The sequence below is a fragment of the Geospiza fortis genome, unplaced genomic scaffold (assembly GCF_000277835.1).
Source record: "Geospiza fortis unplaced genomic scaffold, GeoFor_1.0 scaffold120, whole genome shotgun sequence".
NCBI lineage: Eukaryota > Metazoa > Chordata > Aves > Passeriformes > Thraupidae > Geospiza > Geospiza fortis.
Window position 1 is genome coordinate 2,019,179 of NW_005054364.1, and position 21,311 is coordinate 2,040,489.

The 21,311-nt window shown below is 41.5% G+C and overlaps 1 protein-coding gene across 1 annotated transcript; it reads left to right on the forward strand.

The window, feature by feature from the left end:
• The first annotated feature begins 6 nt into the window (after nucleotides 1–6).
• CRTAP (cartilage associated protein) lies at nucleotides 7–20,956 on the forward strand. The gene is made up of 7 exons (XM_005424171.2): nucleotides 7–87; nucleotides 3,503–3,652; nucleotides 4,256–4,427; nucleotides 6,892–7,020; nucleotides 7,961–8,106; nucleotides 10,060–10,143; nucleotides 20,253–20,956. Exons 2-7 carry the CDS (start codon nucleotides 3,569–3,571, stop codon nucleotides 20,310–20,312), a joined length of 675 nt encoding a protein of 224 aa, XP_005424228.2. The 5' UTR covers nucleotides 7–87; nucleotides 3,503–3,568; the 3' UTR covers nucleotides 20,313–20,956.
• Nucleotides 20,957–21,311: the final 355 nt, after the last annotated feature.

Sequence of the window (21,311 nt, forward strand, 5' to 3'; positions counted from 1 at the left end):
TTCCGACAGGCGCAGCCCGGCCGCGAACTGCTCGAGGAGTTCCAGCGCCGCGAGCCCTACAAGTACCTGCAGTTCGCCTACTTCAAGGTGAGCCCCCCGCCCTCGCCCGCCTCTCCTTGATCCCTCCTCCTTTCTCCTCCCATCGCTCTGCCCTGCCTCCGCTCCCCCCGCCTCTGTCGGAGGCTCTCAAAGTCTCGCCTGGTGCGGTGCCACCCTCCAGGCACGCCAAGGGCGCCTGTCAGTGTCGTGGTGTCCTGATGTGCCGAAATGCCTCGCACACCCGATGCTAGAAAAACCTCCTGTCATGCCGACCTCTCACCTGGCCCTCGGAGCAGGTTACTCTGGGCCACAAGCTCATTCCCCATCACCTCCTCCTCCACGCCAGTTCTCTTCTGCCTCACTTCCATTTCTTCCTTGCCCGCCTAGGCTGCCAACCCTACACTTTGTAATTCTCTCCTTGAGAAACCTTTCAGTTGTTTCCTCCCACTCCTGTAGCCCACAGTGGGATTAGCCTGTGCCTTGTCTTTCCCCCTGCTTACCCACATACCATCCTGCTCTCTCTTCACTCGTTTTTTACAACTCATCCAGCACGTCCCCTAGAATCAGACCTTCCAGTTATTCCTAGAGGTCTGGCAACTGGACGCTGCCTCTGTGTCCAGTAGCTGTGTCATTCCTGCCCCTGTCTTTCCATCTTTCCATCTGCCTTACTTTCTAACCTTCTCTGGAACCTTTTTCAGACTCTTCATGTCACAGCTCTGCTATTGCAAACAGTCTTCACTACTTCTTCTCCTTCAGCGTGTCCACCTTCTTCACTTGCTCGTTTCTGGTCCAGTTCTTTCAAGTGCAGCAGCCTGGCTCAGCCTGTGACTTGCAGATAGCCTCATGCCTGGAAAACTCCAGTTTCATTACAGCTGCAAGAAGGAACAAAGCAAAAATTGGCTGCTGAAGTGGGACACTGTAATGCTAGCCCTGGAATGGTATTTACCTTTTGCTCTTGGGTCAGCCAAGACTGGGGACACACACCTCTCTTAACAGATTTCATCCTGTTTTTCTAGCTTCTTATCATTCTTCTGTCCAGGATCTAATTGATTATTTTCTCCCTTCTCATCTTCACCTTCTGTTCTCTATATCAAGGTCCATACCTCCTGCCATCCCCTCAGATACTGCAGTCATTTGTATTTGAGATTAACAGGGCCTCTCTGTGGGGAGGAAATAAGCTGAATTCTTTGTGAGATTGTTTTCCCTTTTAGGGATTCACTCCCAACATATCCCAGCATACATTACATAGGGTTGTATGCATTTGTGAGGTTGCCACTTGAAAACACACATCTTCTAAATTGTTGCTGTGCCCTGTTTTTAGGAGTGCTGTTTCCTCAGCAGTTTTTTCAAATACTCGCAGGGAAATGTGTTCTCATGAAACCAGAATAGCACCCACATGCACTGCATCACACTGGGGTCTAATGCCTTCCCTAAAACCGTACAAAAGAACTTGATACATTTTAGCCTCTGCCTTTTCTTTTAACTGAGAGGGCAGGAATTCCTTGAATTCTCAAAGCCATATATGGATACTAAAATGACATCACCACAAATGTTTCCTCTTCTTATCTTAACTATTAATTCCCCCCTTGTGGCACGTACAGAGTTTGTACTGTACAGATAACACCAAATATAATTTCTTCTTATCATTTTGAATACAGTCAAATAACTGCCAGGTAGGAGTGTGAGAGGGAAATTGGAGGAATCCCTCCCCCTCCCTTTTAACTCTTTTTCAAGCACATTTGCATTAAGTTTGAGTAGTAGTTTGGTGGTTTTGCTTTTAGTGTCTGTTGTTTATATTGTGTTTTATACTGGATTTGTAGTTCAGCTCTGAGCCTTTATCTTTCTCGGGGAATTCTAAATGGGCCTTCTAGAGCTACAAACTGCTGCGTCTAAAGGGCTTTTTCCTGGCTGGTGGTTTCTGTGAAAGGAATGTCCTTTCCCCCACCCCTCCATCCCCCCAACAGCGTTTAAAGTAGAGGAAGAAGTGGGAGGGAGATGCTTTATGTAATTTTTTAGAGTAACCATGTGTGTATTCAGGTGGGCTCACAGAGAAATCTGCCACGTTGTAAGATTCTGGGAGTAGCTGTTCCTGCGCTGCTGCTTGCTCCTCTGGAGGGAGCTTTCTCAGAGCCACTGAGTTCACTTAGGAGTGCGTTTCTACAAAACCTTTTTTTATTTTTTTTTTTTTCCTAAGAGGTGAAAATTAAAACCAAGAGTGAATCATGGACCTAAGTAAAAATGAGACATGTCAGCCTACCAAAGAAGCAGGTTTACAGCTACAGCACAGAAGAAACCCGGCATTTGACGAAAGTGCAGCTGAGATTTCCCTTTGCATTTAGCACGGTCGGGGCGGACTGGAAACACGTAGTTTTGGGACAGCCAGGAAAGGCAGCTGGCAGAGCTCCAGTGCTGGGACACTCCTAGCAGCACAGCAGCAGTGGCTGGGTTGAAGTCTTGCTCCTTTGCAGCCATCTCTCAGGTTCCTTTCCAAAATGAAAGGGCACCTTTCATGGGTGTGAGCAGACGGGTGTGTGTGCACACTGTGATTCTTGCTCGTGGTTTCAAATGTGTGCTGCCAGAAGGTGTTTCACGTGTGAGGTGGAGCACTGTATTGCCTGTACATCAATACCCTGAACAGCCTCAAAAAAAGGTTTTAAGAGTTCACAAATACCCCAGACTTTTGCTTTCTCTCTCACTCTCCCTCAATATGTGCATATATACTATATAATTTATGAAAATATGCATATGTGTGTGTGTGTATATATATATATATAAAATTTTAAGAAATCATAAATGGCATGCACACAGAAGTGCATGCATGTTTGGTACATGCAGTTATAAATGAGAAATGCACACTTCACAAAGTATGTCTAACAGGGATTAAAGTTAGTTTAAAAATGGGCTCAGAAAGTTGCTTTAGGACACAATTTTTGACCAAGTCACTGCAGTATGATCTAACTTTGTAATGCCACCAGGAAGATATATTATTTTAATAATGTCCTCTGTGCTGCTAGGCAAATAAGTGACATAAACATGTACAAACAGTGAAGACTCCTGACTACTGTCCATAGGTTAGCATCAGTACTTGCTGTGAGATTAAACCCTCGCAGGAGCCCTGGTATTTTGCCTTGTCAGCTCTATGAACAGGGGAGGGGCAAGGGGTAAAACCTAATCTTTTTGATTTACAACAATCATCTATGCTGTCTGCAAAAATGATAGACTTCTAAAGTTAAAAGAAATTGTTCACAGGGATGCAGCTAGGAGTAAAACTGAGAGGAATTATAGCAGTTTTACTGTACCATTGTACCTGCTGAGACTGTGCTCTCAGTAGAAGTAAATTTGTGAATATAGAGAATGCAGGAAAAATCACTGAGAAAACTAGGAACCTTGAACTGTTTTGTTTGGATTTTTTTTTCCTCTGGTTAATCTTTTTTAACACCTTATTTTCCCAATCCCTGTTTAGGCTAATAATCTTCCAAAAGCTATTGCAGCAGCTCACACATTTCTTCTGAAGCATCCAGATGATGAAATGATGCAAAGAAATATGGCCTACTATAAGAGCATACCTGATGCTGAGGAGCATATTAAAGACTTGGAGATAAAGCCTTATGAGGTATGCTTTTTATTCAGGAGAGTCTGCTCTTTTGGGACTGTTCTATTACTCCTCCTATTGGGTGAGATTCAGAGATCTCATTTGCTTATGTGTTCTCAATTCTTAATCTATTTTTGTCATCTCAGTCCTGTTTGTTCTGCCTTCCTGGTGCATTCAGTAATTCTCACCTCTCCTGTACTTCATTGTTCCATAAATGAGTCGCAGCAAGTCAGAGAGTGGCGTACCTGAAAGCTGCTACATGCAGATCGCTGCTGGAACTAAGCAGGTGCCTAGTTATCCAAATTCATGAGTGCTGTAGTGGCACAGCTGAAAATAGCTCAGACATTTGGCTTTAAGATTTCATTGAAAATCTCTGTCACAGCCTGTGCTTTAGACTCACACCGTTGTTTCTCTCCAGCAGGCTTTTCTTTTGATTGGAAATGGAATGACATACTCTGCTCTCTAGGAGATACCTGTTAAAATCCATTAGTCTCCTGTGTTTGTTCTCACATCATCTGGAGAGCAGCTCATCCAGAAATGTGGAGACATCATTTGCTGTGTTTGAGTTTACACAACACTTCTCACGGGTCACTTACTGCCGATTCATTGCTGCCAATTCTCCAGAATCTCTTTGTCAGGGCGGTGAGAGCGTACAATGGGGACAACTGGCGCACGTCCATCTCGGACATGGAACTGGCTCTTCCCGAGTTCTTCAAAGCCTACGACGACTGCATAGCAGCCTGCGAAGGCTCCCGAGAGATCACAGATTTTAAAGACTTCTATCTTTCCATTGCAGGTCAGTGGTTACCTTGAAACATGAAGGAAGGGTGTCCCCAAAGTGCATTTCAGTTTATTAATAGGATTGGCTGCCCAAGTCCTGTTCCTCATTTTAAGCCAATGGGAGTTTATTAGATTCACTGAAAACTGTTTGAATTCTAGTTTACTTTTTGCTCTCATCAGTAACATAAATAAGGTCTATCAGGAAACTGGAACAGAGATCTTACATTAGCATGGAAGTTCTGTGTCAGAGTAACATAGATGTGTAAATAACAACTGCTCCCTCTGAGTAGCAGTGCTCATCCAGCCAGGTCTCTTAACCATCATTTCAGTATCAGTCTGAGGCTCAGTGGTTAGTCAGCCTGCCTTTGAAACCAGCTTTGTGGTTTGTGTAGTTCTGGTGATCTGCATCTCCTTTTCATAAGTATGACTGTTGTCTATTTTTAATCTTTCCTGCATTAGAGTTTTACTAGTAGGTAAAATCTGTATTTTGTGTGTATAACCAAAAAAAATCCATTGCTTTGCAAAGGAAAAGGGACATCAACCTTTTTGATTGTTGTCAAAATGGCACATGCACAATTCCTATGCTCTTTGGCAGTGAAAGAAACAAGTAATTTCTCCAGTGCTCTGACATCTCAGTGTTGTTGGCAATATTTTTGTGGAGAACACCTGCATGTTTTCTCAGTAAACTTAGAAATTCTCTTGCACTTTTTGTGTTTGAAGTTGCCCTAAGGAAAAAGATTCCAACTTTTTGTCCTAAAGCCATAATATGTCTTGGTGAGGGGAAGCTTTTGTGAAGTATGTTTATACACGAGCAGCTTCAGTTTCTCATGGTGTGCAGCTGGTATCCACCTGAGCAGCTGACATGGAATAGCTATTGCAGGCTGTTTCTCAAGCCTTGACTTGTTCTTGGGCAAAACATGCAGAGGTCTAGGATAAAAAATACAGAGTGAAGCACAAATCACAGGAGGTAAAGCAAGAAACAGAGACTTTCTTCCCCAGTGAGTGAGAGGTCTGACATCCAGACAACCCCCAAGCCACTGTAAGGAGTAGTGCCTATGCTTAGCTGTGATTGACACTTACCATCACCCTCCCTCTTCCCCCTTGGAAGGGAAGAACAATTCCCAGCAGTAGTGATGGGAAGAAAAGGCAGGAATTACTGCATGATGTCACCATGGCCACATTCATGCATTTCAAGTATTTCACTCTTGAGATAAGAACACTCAAATTTATTTGCACTGCCTGGACTGAACTGTGCTCGTGTTCCAGGGAGAGATATTCTGCCTCCAAGGGTCTGCAAGAAGCAGATGTAGCAGTAAGTGTTCGCCAGAAGTGTTTGGGTCTTGCCCTAGGCATGTATTTATCACTGAAGAGAGAGCTGTGTTAGGAAGCCAGCTGTCCTCATTGCATGGGATCACTTCACTGAGGGACTTGCATCCCTGGCTTTAAGTGCTGGTTGGAATTGAACACTACTGTGTCTGGAGATTCCACTGCTCTTGTAAAAGATGGGTCTGGGAATTTCATTTGGCCAGTTATTTTTAGTTGCAGCAGCTATGTTTAGTTAACCTCAGTGTTCTTCATGTTAGGAATTGTCAGGGACGAAAAGTTCTTTTGTCTTGGTCAGAAATTTGCTGCACAAGCTTAGCTAACTTGTTTTCACTTGCCAAATGTGGCTTAGAGGGAAACTAAGACTTTAAGGTAATTATTTTCTGTGCTATTGATGAATGTGATATATTTGGAAAATGCTTGAAATTTTTTGCTGGAAGGTTTTCTTGAAATGCGTTTTCTTATTTTCTTGAAGATAAATAGTCCTATAGCACCTATAGTCCTATATTATATATAGCACTAGTCCTGCATTATATATAGCAATTTTTAGACTGGGTAAGCTTGTGAACTTACATGTTCCTGGCTGAAAGTTTTTCTTTGGTGAGCAGCATATTCTCCTCTTTCTTCTCCCTTAAAACATCCAAACTCTGGGTCTGTAACACAGCCATCTCTGGAGGTTTATTTTGCAATCACCTGCTGTGTCTGTCTGTGACACAGTTGTACTCAGCACCACGGGGACCTTATTTGTGCAATAATATAATGAAATTGCCAAGGTTTGCAAAGTTTAGAAAAGGAGAGAAAGCACTGTGAAGTTTACAGCTAGGACATAATGCAGTACTATGTAATACTCTGTAAAACCCACCAACCACGTGCTGCCTGTAGGTGTCAGTGAAACCTAAGTGCTCAGCTCTCTGGAATTCCAGCTCTGATGCCTTAAAGTCAGCCACACAGATTTTTACAGAAGGACCTAGTACCAGCACTTGATTCACACTTCAGATAGAGTTGTAGATTCTCAGTACTTCCAAGCAGCAAGAGCCAGATGCACAGGACCCAGGAGAGCATTATAAGGCCAGATTTTAATGGGTAACTAATGGAAGTGATTATAACAATTTGCTCTGTGCTATCCATGTCCTCTGTTGCTGTTTTCTTCCTTCCAGACCATTATATTGAAGTCCTTGCATGCAAAGTGCAGTGTGAGAGCAATCTGACGCCCATTATAGGAGGCTTTGTCGTTGAAAAATTTGTGGCCACCATGTACCATTACTTGCAGTTTGCATATTATAAATGTAAGTAGTAATTTCTTGTGCTTAAACAACACTGATGTTGGATGATGTGGGACAGATTCCATTCATAATCTTTTCCCTCTAATTTTATGCTTTAGAATGTAAGTAGTACCCTCCAGAATCTGCATTTTAAACTGTTGTTCTGGTACAGAAAATCCAAGTCTCCAGGCATCTTTTGCTCCCTGTTATCGCTGTAGTTAACAGTCATGGGACAGAATTCCTTCCACAGACAAACCTACAGAGTATTTCATACTATTTGCTTTTTCCTAGTGGATTCTTATCATCCTGTTAGAATGGGGCTAAATGGATTTTGAGGAAAGAGGGAACCACTTAAAAGAAATTGTAGTATTCATTGCTCAGTGATGACATGTTTGATAGGTAAGTTAATCAGTGAAAGTTGTGGTTTCTTGAGGAGCTGCTTGCACTGTAAAGAACACGTGTAGTCCTTACAGCTGTTCCTGCAGGCTCCAACATCACAGGGAAGGCACATCAGCCATGTAGCATCAAGCCATTAATGACTCTTGCTTGTGTTGTTTGGCTACACACTTCATACCCTGACTCTTCCCTCTTTATCAATCCTAGTACAGAGAAGTAGGGAGGCGTTTAATATTTATTTTTTTGTTTCTTAAATAAATGCCCCAGTGCGTTTCACCAAGCTGTGGGCTGATACTGGGATACCTGGGAGGAACATTTGGTTAGGATTTTCATAGAAAACCATCGGAGGTTGGTGATGAGTTGATTTTTGAATCATGGCCTTATGTGTTTCAGAGCAAAAATAGCATACAGTTTCTGGGGAGCAATTTTTTTTCCTCTCTGCAGCTGGTGAGGAGGTAGAGTATGGGCTGTGTTTCTATTTGGGTTTTCCAGAGCTTAAATAATAATAATAGCAGGAATTTGTTCATTTACCTTACCTGGATTTTTTTGGTGTATGTTTATCCATTAGTGAATGACATGAAGAATGCAGCTTCTTGTGCTGCCAGCTACCTTCTGTTTGATGAAAAAGATGAAGTAATGAAACAGAACATGGTCTATTACCAGTACCACAAAGACAAGTGGGGACTTAAAGAAGAGGATTTTCAGCCCAGATCGGTAGGTGGATTACCTAAAATGCCTTCTAGACACATTCAAATATTTCTCTGAAATTCAGTGGGAAAACATGAGATATTTTCTGTTTCTGGAGTCCTGTTTTGCTAAAGCCATATAGAAAGTTGCCCACAGAGGTGCAGTGTGTCATGTAAACAGTGAATGTCATTGTAACTCTTCCCATTCTGTTTAAATATACAACAATAGCATATAATATATGATGAGAAGTAAACTCATGCTGGTACTTCTCTGACACTTAGACATATTTATGTCTTTATGTACCTTTACAAATAAAGCAGCTGGCCTCTGAAATCTCTGGTGATGAAATCTCTGAGTGACATTCAGGCTTTTGTGAATCATTATTTGCCAACACATAGTTGCCCACTCACTTGTTATTTCAGGTTCTGTGGGCATTGGAATGTGTCTGAATATGGTAACTCCGGCTAAACTGGCTTTCCACTTACTCCATTTAGAGCACAGTTGGGTGGATGAGGATGGAAAGAGGCTCAGGACTGCATTTCATCTAATTATCTAAATTAAAATGCTTGCTGCAAAGATACCAGTCCATGCAGCAATAGTTGTCATCTGGCTTTGGAAAACTATTTTAAAAATGGGTTTCCATGCTGTTCTTAAATTTCCATGTCCAAGGAAATTTTACAGCCTGGACTGCGACATCAAATTGGATTTTCTAATGTTTCTTGTTGCCAGGATTTAAGTCATGAATTGTGACACTGCTTAGACATCAGTCATATGGCCTGTACAACTAGTTAGTCATTAGCAATACACGTTCCACAAATTAAATTTAGTGCCTTCTAGTCATGCCTCTTAGAGTACACACTTTATTGGCACAGTGGGAGCCCAGGCCTGCCCTGCAGGGCCAACTGAGACAAAAGGCACAAAAATGCATTTGGTTCTTTCAGGCAGCAGCAGCAGCAGCAAGTCTGAGCTCACAGGGGAAGGGGACTGCTCCTTTGTCACTGCTTTTGGGAACAGAATGGTGCTTTGTAACCATATTGGAGACAATGTTTGGTGGTGGTGGGAGTGAGGGGTAGCAGCAGTATGAAACTGCAAACCACAGACACGTTTGGCATATGAGTGCAGGGAGGGCAGAACAAGGGCCCTACACATGCACTCTGAATGTTTCATTGATAACTTCTGGAGCTACAGATAATTTGATTTTAAAATACAAAATATTAAACGCACACAGCTGTATTTTCTTGTACTTTGATATGTGTAGCTGTAAAAAGAAGTTGCTTACTGTCCTAATCACTTGCCTCGAAAACCACAATGCCTCTGGTTTGTTTTCTAAAAGTGGTAATGGGGTGAACAGCAACATTTGGCTCTGGCACTGACCTTTAGATGTTCTTGTGAAAGAGGGAGTCTCCTGTTTTCTTCCCCAAGAGGAGTTAAATGGAATAATCAAAGTAGATTGCAGTTGGTACTCACAAATGTGAGACTGTGAGACTGAGCTACCCTGTGCAGTGGGGAAGTGAGGGGGGACAGGTGAGTGACCTTGCAGAGTTTCCCTAGCCCGGGCTCAGGCTGGGCTGGTGTGTCATTGCCATGCAAAACAGCTCCATGTGTCTCTTTCCCAGAACTGCCTGCTGCCATAGCCAGCACAGGGAGACAGAGCCTTTCTCCTGTCCAAAGCCCACTGGAATGCAGGCACAGGCTGCTGCTCAGCCCTGGCAGTCTCAGGAGCTTATTCTCAGGCTCGCCAGTGCTTTGAAACATGAGAAGGAGGAGAGTGCTTTGTTCTTGCAGTGAGGAAGCCTGTGCTTAGGAAGATCCACAGAAGAGTTTGGAATGTGCTGTTTGCTGTTTCCTTTCTCATCCCTGCCTGGGATCTACCTTTGCTAGGTCTGGGTGTGACTTCCCTGGGATGGTTTCAGGAGGCACGTGATGACACTGGCCTGTCTTGCTTCCCTAAAGTAACAGAAATTTGGGGTTTTTTGATAGGAGGCAGTTCGATACCACAACATTACCACGCTCCAGCTGGAATTGTATGAATTCGCGAAGGAACATCTGATGGATGATGATGAGGTGAGTTTTCCAGAAATGAAATCAGCGTCAAAAAAGCAGCAATCACGTTTAAAGTGAAGATGATACATAGCTGTAATTCCATGACTGCACTAATATGGAAAAATCTTCTTGTAGCCACGACCAATTTATAATTAATTTTTGTTTGGTAAGTGGAATATAAGAACAAACTCGAAGAACATCATGTACCATTTAAAAAAACATGGACAGAATTAACACAAAGGTAAATATATAATGCGCTGAGCCCACAGAAAAGAAAGGAAACCCAGTTTTCGAATTGTAACACCAGGGGGCAGAGAAATGGTGCATATATATTTAAACCAAATGTTTTTCCCAGTTTGGTGTTTGGGGGGGCCAGGAGGGGGTGTGGATATATATTTTTTTCTAAATGTTATTTAAATTAGATTTAAAAGTCCTTACAATTTTGTCCAGAAGTAGCGACCTAAATTGTAGATTTTGTCTAAAGGAAGTCTCATTATCTGTTATTTTTTTCTGCTCAGTGGCATTTTGGTCCCCCAGTAATGCTTTTTAGATGGTTGGAATTCATGGTCAAATAACATATAATGACTACTATTTACCCTGGAAAATATGTAAGAAGGGATTTTTTTTTACTTTGGTGCAAGAAAAGTAGTTTAATTGTTGAAAAGGCATTTCCTTCTGCAACTGAAATTAAAGTATAATTCATGGGAGGTTTTGGTTTGCCTTTTGCTTTGTTTTTGGGTCCTTTCATTTAGAGGTTTATAAAAATCTTCAAATGATGAAATGTTGCTGGGATTGACAAAGAAAGAGCTGTGCTCAGTTGTGACATGAGGCAAGGGTATCTGAAACGGGCACTGCCGAGGTATTTTCTAGTTATAAAGGTGATTAGAAGATGGTTTATGTTAAAAAACACCTTTGCAATTTTTGTTATCCAACACACAGGGAGTGAGAATCTTTTACAGCAGAGAAGTAATGTCTGTGCTACCTTCAGTATTCTTGTGATCTGAAAACAACTCTATGTAAAATTCCATTGCAAGGTTACCAGACTTCAGGAAGACTTCCCATTGGGATAAAACCCCCTGAAATACAGTTTAATAAGCTTGCTTTAAGGTTAAGCTTAGATGAGGACTAATCTGTATGGATTTTCATCAGGGTGTGAAATACTTCAGGGCTTTTTATATTCCCTTGTTGGTGTGTGCTTTGTCCATGATGTTTTCTTATGTTAGGCATCAACTTGATTTGCACTTTTTTCCTTCTTTCCTATCTGCTGCTTCAAAACACAGGGATGAGTAATTAAATAGAGGTATGAAGAAGTCCTTTTTGAGGGTTTTCCCCATATGTTGTTAGAAGAAGAAGTTATAGAACAATCTTCAGTCTCCAGCACTATGTGTAGAATAAACAAGCATTCAGTTGCTGGCATTCATCCCTGCAGCCCCTTTCACCAGGGCAATTACAAATGACCTTGCAGTCTGCAGGAGGGTGGTGCAGTGCAAACCTCAGTTAAACTTTTGGGCTGACAAGGAAGTCACATTACACTGGATTATATGTTTGGGTTAAACAACCAAAATTACTGGGCCTGCTTATGCTGCAGTTACCCCTACCTCACACTCTCTTTGTCTGGGAAAGTTACCATTCTTCTTCTTCTTCTCAGGGGAAAAGCTGAAGGGCTTCTGTGCCCTCCCTTGCTAGGGCCCGAAAACCTGGGGGGATGGAGGCTGTCCATGCCTCTGGCTTGGCTCTGGCTTTTGGTAGTGAACTCATAAATCCCTGGCTACCAGAACTTGTCTTTGGCTGCAGGAGACTTCCAGGGAGTGCAGACAGAGCAGGAATAGCACAAAGGTAAAACCACTACCTTGCAGTTTCTGTTCTATGGGCAGGATCAGGTAGTATAAGTGGATTTTTTTATATTTTGTTTAATATTTCTCCTGGCACGGATGGAAAAGTTTGTTCCATAGGAATGTTGAAAACTGATGAAAACCCCAGATAAGGCATTACAGTAAAAACTTTATTAAAAATTGTTAAGGATGGAGGCAAACTCTCTTCTAAGTGCACTCTGTTTATTTAAACCATGTGCTCCTTGGGCCACAGGCCATACTTTCTGTGAGTTTCTGTGGTCCATGTTTGTGAAGTTTCTTGTGGGCTGGTAAGATAGCCTGCAAGATAATCTGCAGGAAAAAAATAATTCTTTTTCTCTTGGCGGAAGCAAAAAGATTGATGTGGCAAGAGGATAACTTCCTATGTGAGTGTCATTATTGTCAAGTGGAGAATCTCATTTTACCCAGACTTCTCAGTGCTCCTGTATCCCAGATCATCCATGTGTCTTCTTAAATCCCCTTAGCAAAGCGAGTGAAAACATTTGGCTTCTTCAGGAATACATAGCAGTAATTGCAGAGGCTGGAACAGGCAGTAATGATTTTTGCATATGTTACTACAAGAAATACTGTCCTGGTTGTGTTACTCTATTAATTTTTTTCCACAAGGAAATGAAAAACTCCTAATTCAAACATTTAACACAGTGGAGGTGACAGAATATTACTGCCAGCTAGCTGCAAATTACTTTTAAGAAAAAGTAATTATTCTTAAATATCCTTGCAGTTTTCCACAGGGAAGTTAAAAGAACATTGCAGTGTTGTCATCTTGGTTGGCCATGGATAGACAAGCTTCTTAATTTCTGTTCAATGTGTAATGCATCAAGGCTATCATGGATACAGCTCCTGGTACTGCACAGATTGAAGTGCAAACTGAGATGCTGTTAAGAGCCAGACACTCAGCTAGTGTAGATGTAACTCCGGCACTGCACTAATTGTATGAGACATGTTTTTGGCCCATAAAATCAGTGTTCTTATGGTATTTTTTGGGGGGGAGATAGCTACTTAGCTGTTCTAAATTACATAGGAACCACACATACTTGGCGAGGATGAGCCTACAATGTGATTTTTCTTTCAGTACTTAATCAGTAGGTGAAAAGCTGTTGGCAGCTTTGACCCACTTTTTTTGGACATCTTTCTTTTTATTTGTGTATAGTGTGTGCTCCATTTGTGTAGTGGCTGAAATTAAAACACTCTGTGTTTCATCACATCCGTGTAATGCGAAGAAGAGGAAGCACTGAACTAATGTGACTGATGGAAAGAGAACATATGGAATAGCATCAAAACACAAGGGCCCCAGTGGAGTACTGAGAGTACTGATAGCAAATAGTAATCTGAATTCAGCCTATTTTTCTGTTTGGGAATTGCTAACAACATACTTTAAGCTTTATTAACTCACTCCTTGCTTATGTTCAAATGATTTACACCAGTGTGCTTGTACCAGCAAGTTTTAAGTGCTGTAAACCCTGCCCTGCCTGTGACCTCAGCCCAGCACAGCTCCAACAGCACTGGTGCCCTGAGAAGGGCTGGTGGCAGCTGTTTCAGAGAGAGCTGCCAGCTAATGGGCAGTGTTATGGTCCCTGTTCAGCACACACTTTTTTAAAGAAAAAAGAAGACGAGGTTGTTTTTTTTTTTTGCCACAATCATTTTCTAGTGGAGATTCTTCCCATATGGCTGGGTCTTTCTGCTTTCTCCTCTTGCTTCTGCACTGCTGGATGTGTGTCTTGGTCAAAGGGGTTCTTCCTCCCATTTAAGCTACTTTGCATGGGAAGCTGCCAGCATGGTTGGGCTCAAATGGATGGCCCCAAGCTGCAGGTACTGGCATTAGGAGGAACTTGTACTGCCCAGATTCTCTTACACTTCTGCATGCAACATAAAACAGGCAAGAGAGCATAAGGAGAGCTCAGAAACAAGACCACTGGAAGGCTTCTGCTTTCAGTGCAATTGGAGCAATGTTGAAAGCCCTCTGAAATTGAGTTGACCCATGTTTTATAGGCTTTATAAGTAAGTTAAAAGGAAAGCATATTTACTGGTTTGCTGTAAAATACTACTGTAATAACTGCAGAGTACTGTAGTCTCCCATAATATATGGGAAAAAAAACAGTTAAAGGTTCAGAATATATAGTTGAAATGAAATGGAAAAATATTTGAGAAAGTAGTTAATATTCATGTAAAAAACAACTAAGCTCTCTTAATATTGAAAAAAAAGCCATATAAGCATGTGGCAGTCGGTCACACTGAGGACTAACTATCTGAAAAAGAAGTAAGTTAAGGGTCAAATAATTTTTCTGCACAAAGAATTGAGGGATTTTCTTATTTTTTCACCAGCTAGAATGTGAGGAATGTCCAGCCTGGACTGTGCAGCTCATGGAAGTTCTGGCAGGGCTTTGAGGTGGTTACAGTTAACTCTGAGATTTTAACTGAAGGTTAGATCAAGGAACTTGCTCTTGGTTGAAGGCTGAATAAACCTTTCAGGCTGAGCCACTCATTGACACATGCCTTACTGTTACCCTGAAATAATGTTTTCCCTCTCCAAAACATTCCTGGCCAGTGGGCTTTGTGGTGTGTGTATGTGCAGGCTCTGTCAGGTCCATGGAGCAAATGTCCTCCACAGTCATCCATATCAATCCTTTGTCTTCACTCTTGCAAGGTGATTATTTGTTCTTGTACAAAAGCTGATGGTTTTCATAACCTTATCATTGTGACTATTCCCATTGCTTCCTAGGGCAGTTACAGGACAATAACCAATTACAGGGCTGCTAGATCCTCACCTAGAGGCCACCCTTCTCACTACCATAACCTGATCACCTACACCCAGTACATGAGGGAATCAAGTCTGTTGCTCTCACTGTGGAACAAGTTTCCAATCATTGAGGTCTTTGAACTTTAGCAAAATTTGAATTTTTGCTCTGAATGACGAGGGACATTTTATGAGATAAACATTTTCTGTTTGGGTCATAGATTATAAGGAAACAAAGATCCAGCCAATTCTTCATGCTCTGTGTGTTGTCTCTTAAGGCTGTTTGTTGGATGAGTTAGAATAAAAGCTGTTTCCTATTCATTCACCAGTAATCATACATAAAAGCATGTCCAGAATAATAATTTTCTCTGGATCTTAATTCATTGTAGAACACTAGCCTTTGCTGTCTTTGTTGCTTCCCTGAAGAATGGGATATCCCACTGCAGTACATACAGAATCCCTATAGGAGAGGCCATCAGCAGATCTGCATTGGAAAACGTGGGTTATTACAAACTAAAAAGCTAATTGTGTCCCATAACTTTTCCTGTCCACACTGAAAAAGGGAAGAAGAGATTATAGGTGGAGGCAAGGACCCATGAATGATTAATGCTGGCATTTGCAGCAGGCAGTCATTGCAAACAGTGGCAAAGTGTCTGGGTCTGTCAGTGGGCAGTGCAACTGCTGCTTGCTACTGTTTTTAAATGATGCTGTTGAAAGAAGAGCTGGCGCTGGACCATCAGCCTCAAGTGTGCCATAACAGAGCCAGGTACTCATAGCTCTTCCTCTTTGCTGTTTTATTTTAATAGTTGGGTAGGAGTCTCCACAGTACAGCTGTTTCTCCAAAAAAGCTGTGTTTTCTGAGTGTGAGTGTGACATTTAATGTTGTGTAAGGAAGGGCCTGGCCCAATGTATATCATGGTCTTGGACACTCAGTACGCTGAGGTACTGAGTGAGGAGTTTTGCATTCTTCTCATTTTTAGGTATTTTTATTTTTTTCCAGTGCTCTAGCTTCATATAAGATGGTGCCCCAATCTCACTAGCCTGGGTTAGCTTATTCAGAATTGACCAAAGACTCTGTTTTAAATTATTTTTTTATTATAATCTACCTATTCACATATCCTCAGTAAAACCTTGAATTAATTATTGTGTCACACAACTTGTTCTTTCTGTCTATGCCTCTGTTCCATTGTTAATCTATGCCAAGGGTGCTCACTTTGCATATCTAACAGATAATTAGAGGTTCCAGTTGGACAGATCAGCTTCTCTGAGTCTCCTGCCACTCACACCAGTCTGGGAGCACTCCCCTTGTTCTGCTTGATATCACACCTCTCATATTTCAGGCTATACCTGTTCCATTCTCCCATACATCCTTGGTCTGTCAGTCCCACTTTCCAGTGACTGGGAGAGGGAAGAGGTTGGAAGCACAGGGAGGGAGGTTGTGGGATGCCACAGAGCTGCTCAACACATACCTGGCCAACCTGGAGGACATGCCTGTGCACTGAGGGCTGGGCAGGGAGGAAATGCTTCCCTGCAACTGGCCAAGCAGCCCAGCTGTACCTCCCACTTGTGTTCTTGTGTGCTTCCTACTTGTGGGCTGCCTGACTGTCACCCACTGGTGTGGCAGCAAACCCTTCTCTTCCCAAGCTTAGCCAGACTTCACCTCCTGATGTCCTACCTAGGAGAAAACCCTTTGGACCATGGATTGTTCACCCCTCTGACATCAGCCCTGGGCTGGAGCCGTGTGTTTGTGTTCCTGCCTTGGAGCTGCTGGCCCTTGTGCCTTTGGGTAGCTGGCAGTGGAAAGAATTATGGGTTTGCAGCCAATTTACCATGGAAAATGGGATGTTCTTCCTGTAAAGGTAGGGAGGAGCCAAAGAGCACAGCAGGTGACAGGAGGGACTCTGTCTCACTGAGGGAGTAAATCATATCAAAGACTCATTTCAGACTCCAGGTTGGCAGGCATAGATCAGCACGATACTTTTTAGTACTTTTTAATCACAATATCCATAATACCATTATTGTATTAAAAATAGATATCAGCAGGCAGAAGGCTTCATTCCCTGGAACGAGCATGTGTGGAATATGTGCTGAGCTCAGCCGTGCTAGGTGTCTGGTGCAGAGTGAAGTGAGTGCTAATGGGACAAGGACAGTGCTGGCCTGGGCACAGCTGCCAATGTGACAATGTGATCTCCTCCTCTGGGGGCGGAGTTGTCACCTCTTCATTGGGCTGCCAACCTCTCCAGTGACAACTTGCAAATGTTTCACATTTTGATTGTGAAGGCCCAGGCAAAAATATTTTAACTGGGGTTTTGTCTTTAATCTGGAGGTTTTGGCTTTTCCAAAATAGCCAACCAATTACTGAGTTGTATTGCAGCATATTTTATGTATATTGTTTCAGCAACTGTTTTTATATTTTTGCCATATTTCAACCTCTCTTATTCCTCAGTACATCTAATTAGACCACAATAGCTTCTGCAATGTTTTCCTTTAGAGCTCAGTTACAGACACTAGAGATTTCAGATTTCTGGTTTGTTTGGGCTTTTTTTCCCTAATATCGTTGCATTTAAATATCATTTTTCTTACATGTTTCTGGATTTGAAAACATACCAGAAATAAAAAACATGAATTTCATCTGTATATTGTGTGTCTTCTGAAAAATTCTGTCTTAGTGATGAATGTGACAATAACGTGTTGGATACTTAAATCTTTTGAACAAATTCAAAACACCACAAAACACCATAAAATCACTTCATAGTTTCAATAGTTTCAAAACCTCAGTGCTCTTTTGAGATGGATCTGTGAAGCAGGGAACAAGAACAGCAGTTATTTCAGCCAGCTTTCCTCCTGCTTTTATCGTTGTTTGCTTAGTTTCATTGTTTCTCTCCTGGCTAGTCATGCTTCCTAGAAGTGTGATGTTAATACTTTTTAATCACAATATCCATAATGCCATTATTGTATAATGACAGAATTTCTCTATTTCCTCTTTTTGTTTTCATTGACAGAGTTTTAATGCCCTTTTCTCACCAGAATAGAAAACAGTAAAATTTTGAGTCTCAGAATGTGTCTAGAAGATGCTGTCTTTTGAAGGAAGGCCTGTTTAGATAAAAATGTGCTAAACATGTAATTGGGATTGTAACCATCAATTGAGCAGACTCAGAAGCCCAATACAGTTCACAGAGTTGGAATGGGTGATGAAGCAAAGGGAAAATGAGATCCAAATGAGGATTACTTGCTTTTAACATAACTGGTAGAAGTCCTCATTGATTTAAGTATGAGAGTAAGTATGAGCTGATCAGGTTTTCCAGCAGAAAATGACAACTTATTTTGGACAAAACCTAAATGACTTCTTGAGACTTTTTTAGACCATAGGTTTCTGTCAAGAAAGAAAGGACAGAAAGATTTGAAGAAAACAAAGTTTATCAGAACATTGTAGTTACTGGAGTAAAAGGTTGGAAATGTAGCATTGAGAATCTGCATCTCTCTACTTTAAGTTATATCAAAAAGTGAGGATAGGCCCAGGTATTCCCACAGGGTCTCCCCTCTCAGGCAGTGTTTCTGAACTGTGCATGGCAGGCAAACCAGAAAATAATTGTGTTTCTGAGGGTGCCAGTGGATGGGCTGCTACAGGCAGCTTTGAGGAGTTTGAGATGCTGCTGTGGAAACCCAGAGCACTGGGAATATTTCTCTGTCTGCTCCAGGGTGCCCTGACCCCCAGGGGAGCACTGACTTTGACCCTCATCCATGGAGAAAGTTTCCTGGACTTCAAGATAGACTAGAATCCACAAAAGTGTGAAATAGATTATAGAGAGTAGTGCAGGTGTATCACTTGGTGAGAAATTTAGGGTTTGGGATTTTTAGTATGTTGTGGATGAAAGCAAGATGGAGGGCATGGGATGTTGTCCTGGGTTTCTTCTTCATGCTTCTTCTTCCTTCTTGATGGGTTTGGGTGGCATTTTGTAATTGGGCAGAAAAGTCCTCATTGGGGGCTCTTTGGGATCAGCTATTGGGTTAAAAGGGAAAACAACCTAGGTGTTAGTTCTTAATTGGATAGTTTAGTCTTAAAAGACCTTGTAACAAGAGATTGTTAGCCATTTTGTGCCTTCTAATGAAAAACTCCCGAACTCACAGTAGTGAGACTGTTTTACTGATAAGAAATAATAAACACTTGAGTCTGAACATGAATTACTGTCTCAAGTGCCTTCAATCCAGACGCAGATACGCTGCTGCGCAGTTGCTGTTGATCGCCTGCTTTCCACCACTGAGGTTGTTACCTTGTGCTGAAAGTGATCACAGAAGGTTTCAGCTCACTTGCTGTAGTTTAGTGGACAAGACAGTAAGTTCCAGCCAGTGGAGCTGTGTCATCCCAGAGTACTCAGGCTGGAATGTGTCACCGTGATATTTTCCAAAAAATCCCTTTGCCAGGATTTCTTCTACTGGGAAGTTGAGAAGCCTCAGAGAAAAACGTAAATAATAATTATCTGATTCGCTTCTCCTGTGTTTGGCTGCTTTGGAATGTGGTCTGGACATTGTTTATGAACAGGTGCATGTTTGATTGGTTTCATGTGAATTGTTTTTACTTAATGACCAATCACGGTCCAGTTGTGTCAGACTCTGAGGGGTCAGTCACGAGTTCTTATTATTCATTCTTGTTAAGCCTTCTGTCTGTATCCTTCTTTTTCTTTAGTATAGTTTTAGTATAGCATTCTTTAACGTAATATAATATCATAAAATAATAAATCAGCCTTCTGAGAACATGGAGTCAGATTCTCATCTCTCACCTTGTCCTGGGGACCTCACAAACACCACAGGAATGCAGGAAGACATTTTACTAAGGTATAGGACATAGAACTACGTTATGAGTAGCTTAAATAAATGGATTGCTTCTTTGTGTTGGTGCTCTGTGTTAGCTGTTAGCTCCAGCTTGTAAGTTTTGTGGTCTGAATCTAAATCCAGTCTATTTGTTTCCACTATGGAAAACATTCTAGTGTCTCTGGTTCTTCACATTTTTGCTGCATTGAAGCACAGCTTGTGAAGATCCGTGGTTGAAAATGGAGAAGATGTGTGTTGAAGGGTGTGACAGGGGATGTAAAAGGTTAGAGCAGGCATACAAAGTCAAAGTTATGGTTCTACAAAACCCTTTGGCTTCAAATTTTGAAGCTTTCTAAAATTTTTTAATGTTTTATGATATTCTAACAACTTCCTAATTTAGCAGGTGCTTTAAACATTTATTCCTCTCTAAGTTTGAGGATTTCATTGCCTATTTAAGTACCTGTAAAAGCACAAGAGGATTTACTGTGAAGTGTATAACATTTTCTCCTTTTAAGGTCAGTGTCACTGCAAGTCTTGTGCTCCACTGGTATGGGCCATTTACTTACACTTTATAGGTTTGTTGTACTAGTGTCTGCATGGAGGGTGTTAAAATATTTGCACACTTATTATTACAGTTTATTTTTAAATTAAGAAAGCAGAAATATCCCACCTTTTTTTGGGGTTAATTTCTTTCTGTTAAATTTAATCATTTCTAGGGTGAAGTTGTGGAATTCCTTGATGAGCTGTTAGAAGTGGAGGAAAAGAAGGAATCCTGATGAATGAGACCACCAGGAAGTACTTTACAGAAGTGAAGACTCATCATTGCTCCTTATTATTATTTTTGATCACCTGTAGTTCCAGTTAGATATACCTCAAAGGTGCTTCTTTGAGCTGCACCTTTTGTCCCAAGATCCACTCCTGAAAGGTCACTTCGTGCTGCACTGACTCTTCTGTGAGCATGCCTTTTCACCTTGCAGAACTGGTGCACATGAGCTTCCCCCTTGAGCTTTCTTTCCCTTGCACGAACACAACAGAACAGACCATTGCTGTTTTCTGGGATAACACTAAGGTTCCTCATTTCAGTGCTGTTCTACTGAGTTGTAGCAGTACAGCTAAATTCTCAAGAACTTCTGTCAGATTATGAACTATGGAAGCCATAACAGTTCCTCTTTCTGAGCTATGAATTGTATTATTTATATATGTCTTTTTATGTGATGGTGAATAAAGTGATAATGAATCCCAGTGCACCTGAAAGATATTAAGGTACATTTGAGTAGCTGAAATAAGGTGTTTAACAAAGCACAACTAATGATTCTTCTAAACATTGCTTAAAGAATTCTGAAAGCAGTGTTGATCTTTCTTGAAAGCTAAGTTAAATTCCACTATGTGAAACTGAGAATAAAAATATTTTTTCTTCCTACCAGTTTTTTTACTCTTTCTGTTGAAACAGTCCCTGTTGGTGCCAGTCTTGTATGAAATACTCATGATCGATGAATTTAGTATTGTCTTCTGTAAAAAAATAGTTTATGTGATTTTTTCAGCCTGGTGGGACTATCTGCCTAGTTTTCATCCAAAGGTAAGTACAGGTGGAAACTGAGGTGATTTTCAGTAGAGTAATGAAAAATATTTACATGTGAATTCCTGTCCTTTCTGTTAACTGTACAGCAGAGTCCAATACAGAAGTATTGGTACAGACCAAAATATGGTGTGATAGAGAAGGGTAATGAATTATTGTCTGAGTCTACTGAAGAGCAAAACTCCCCTTGAACTCAGAG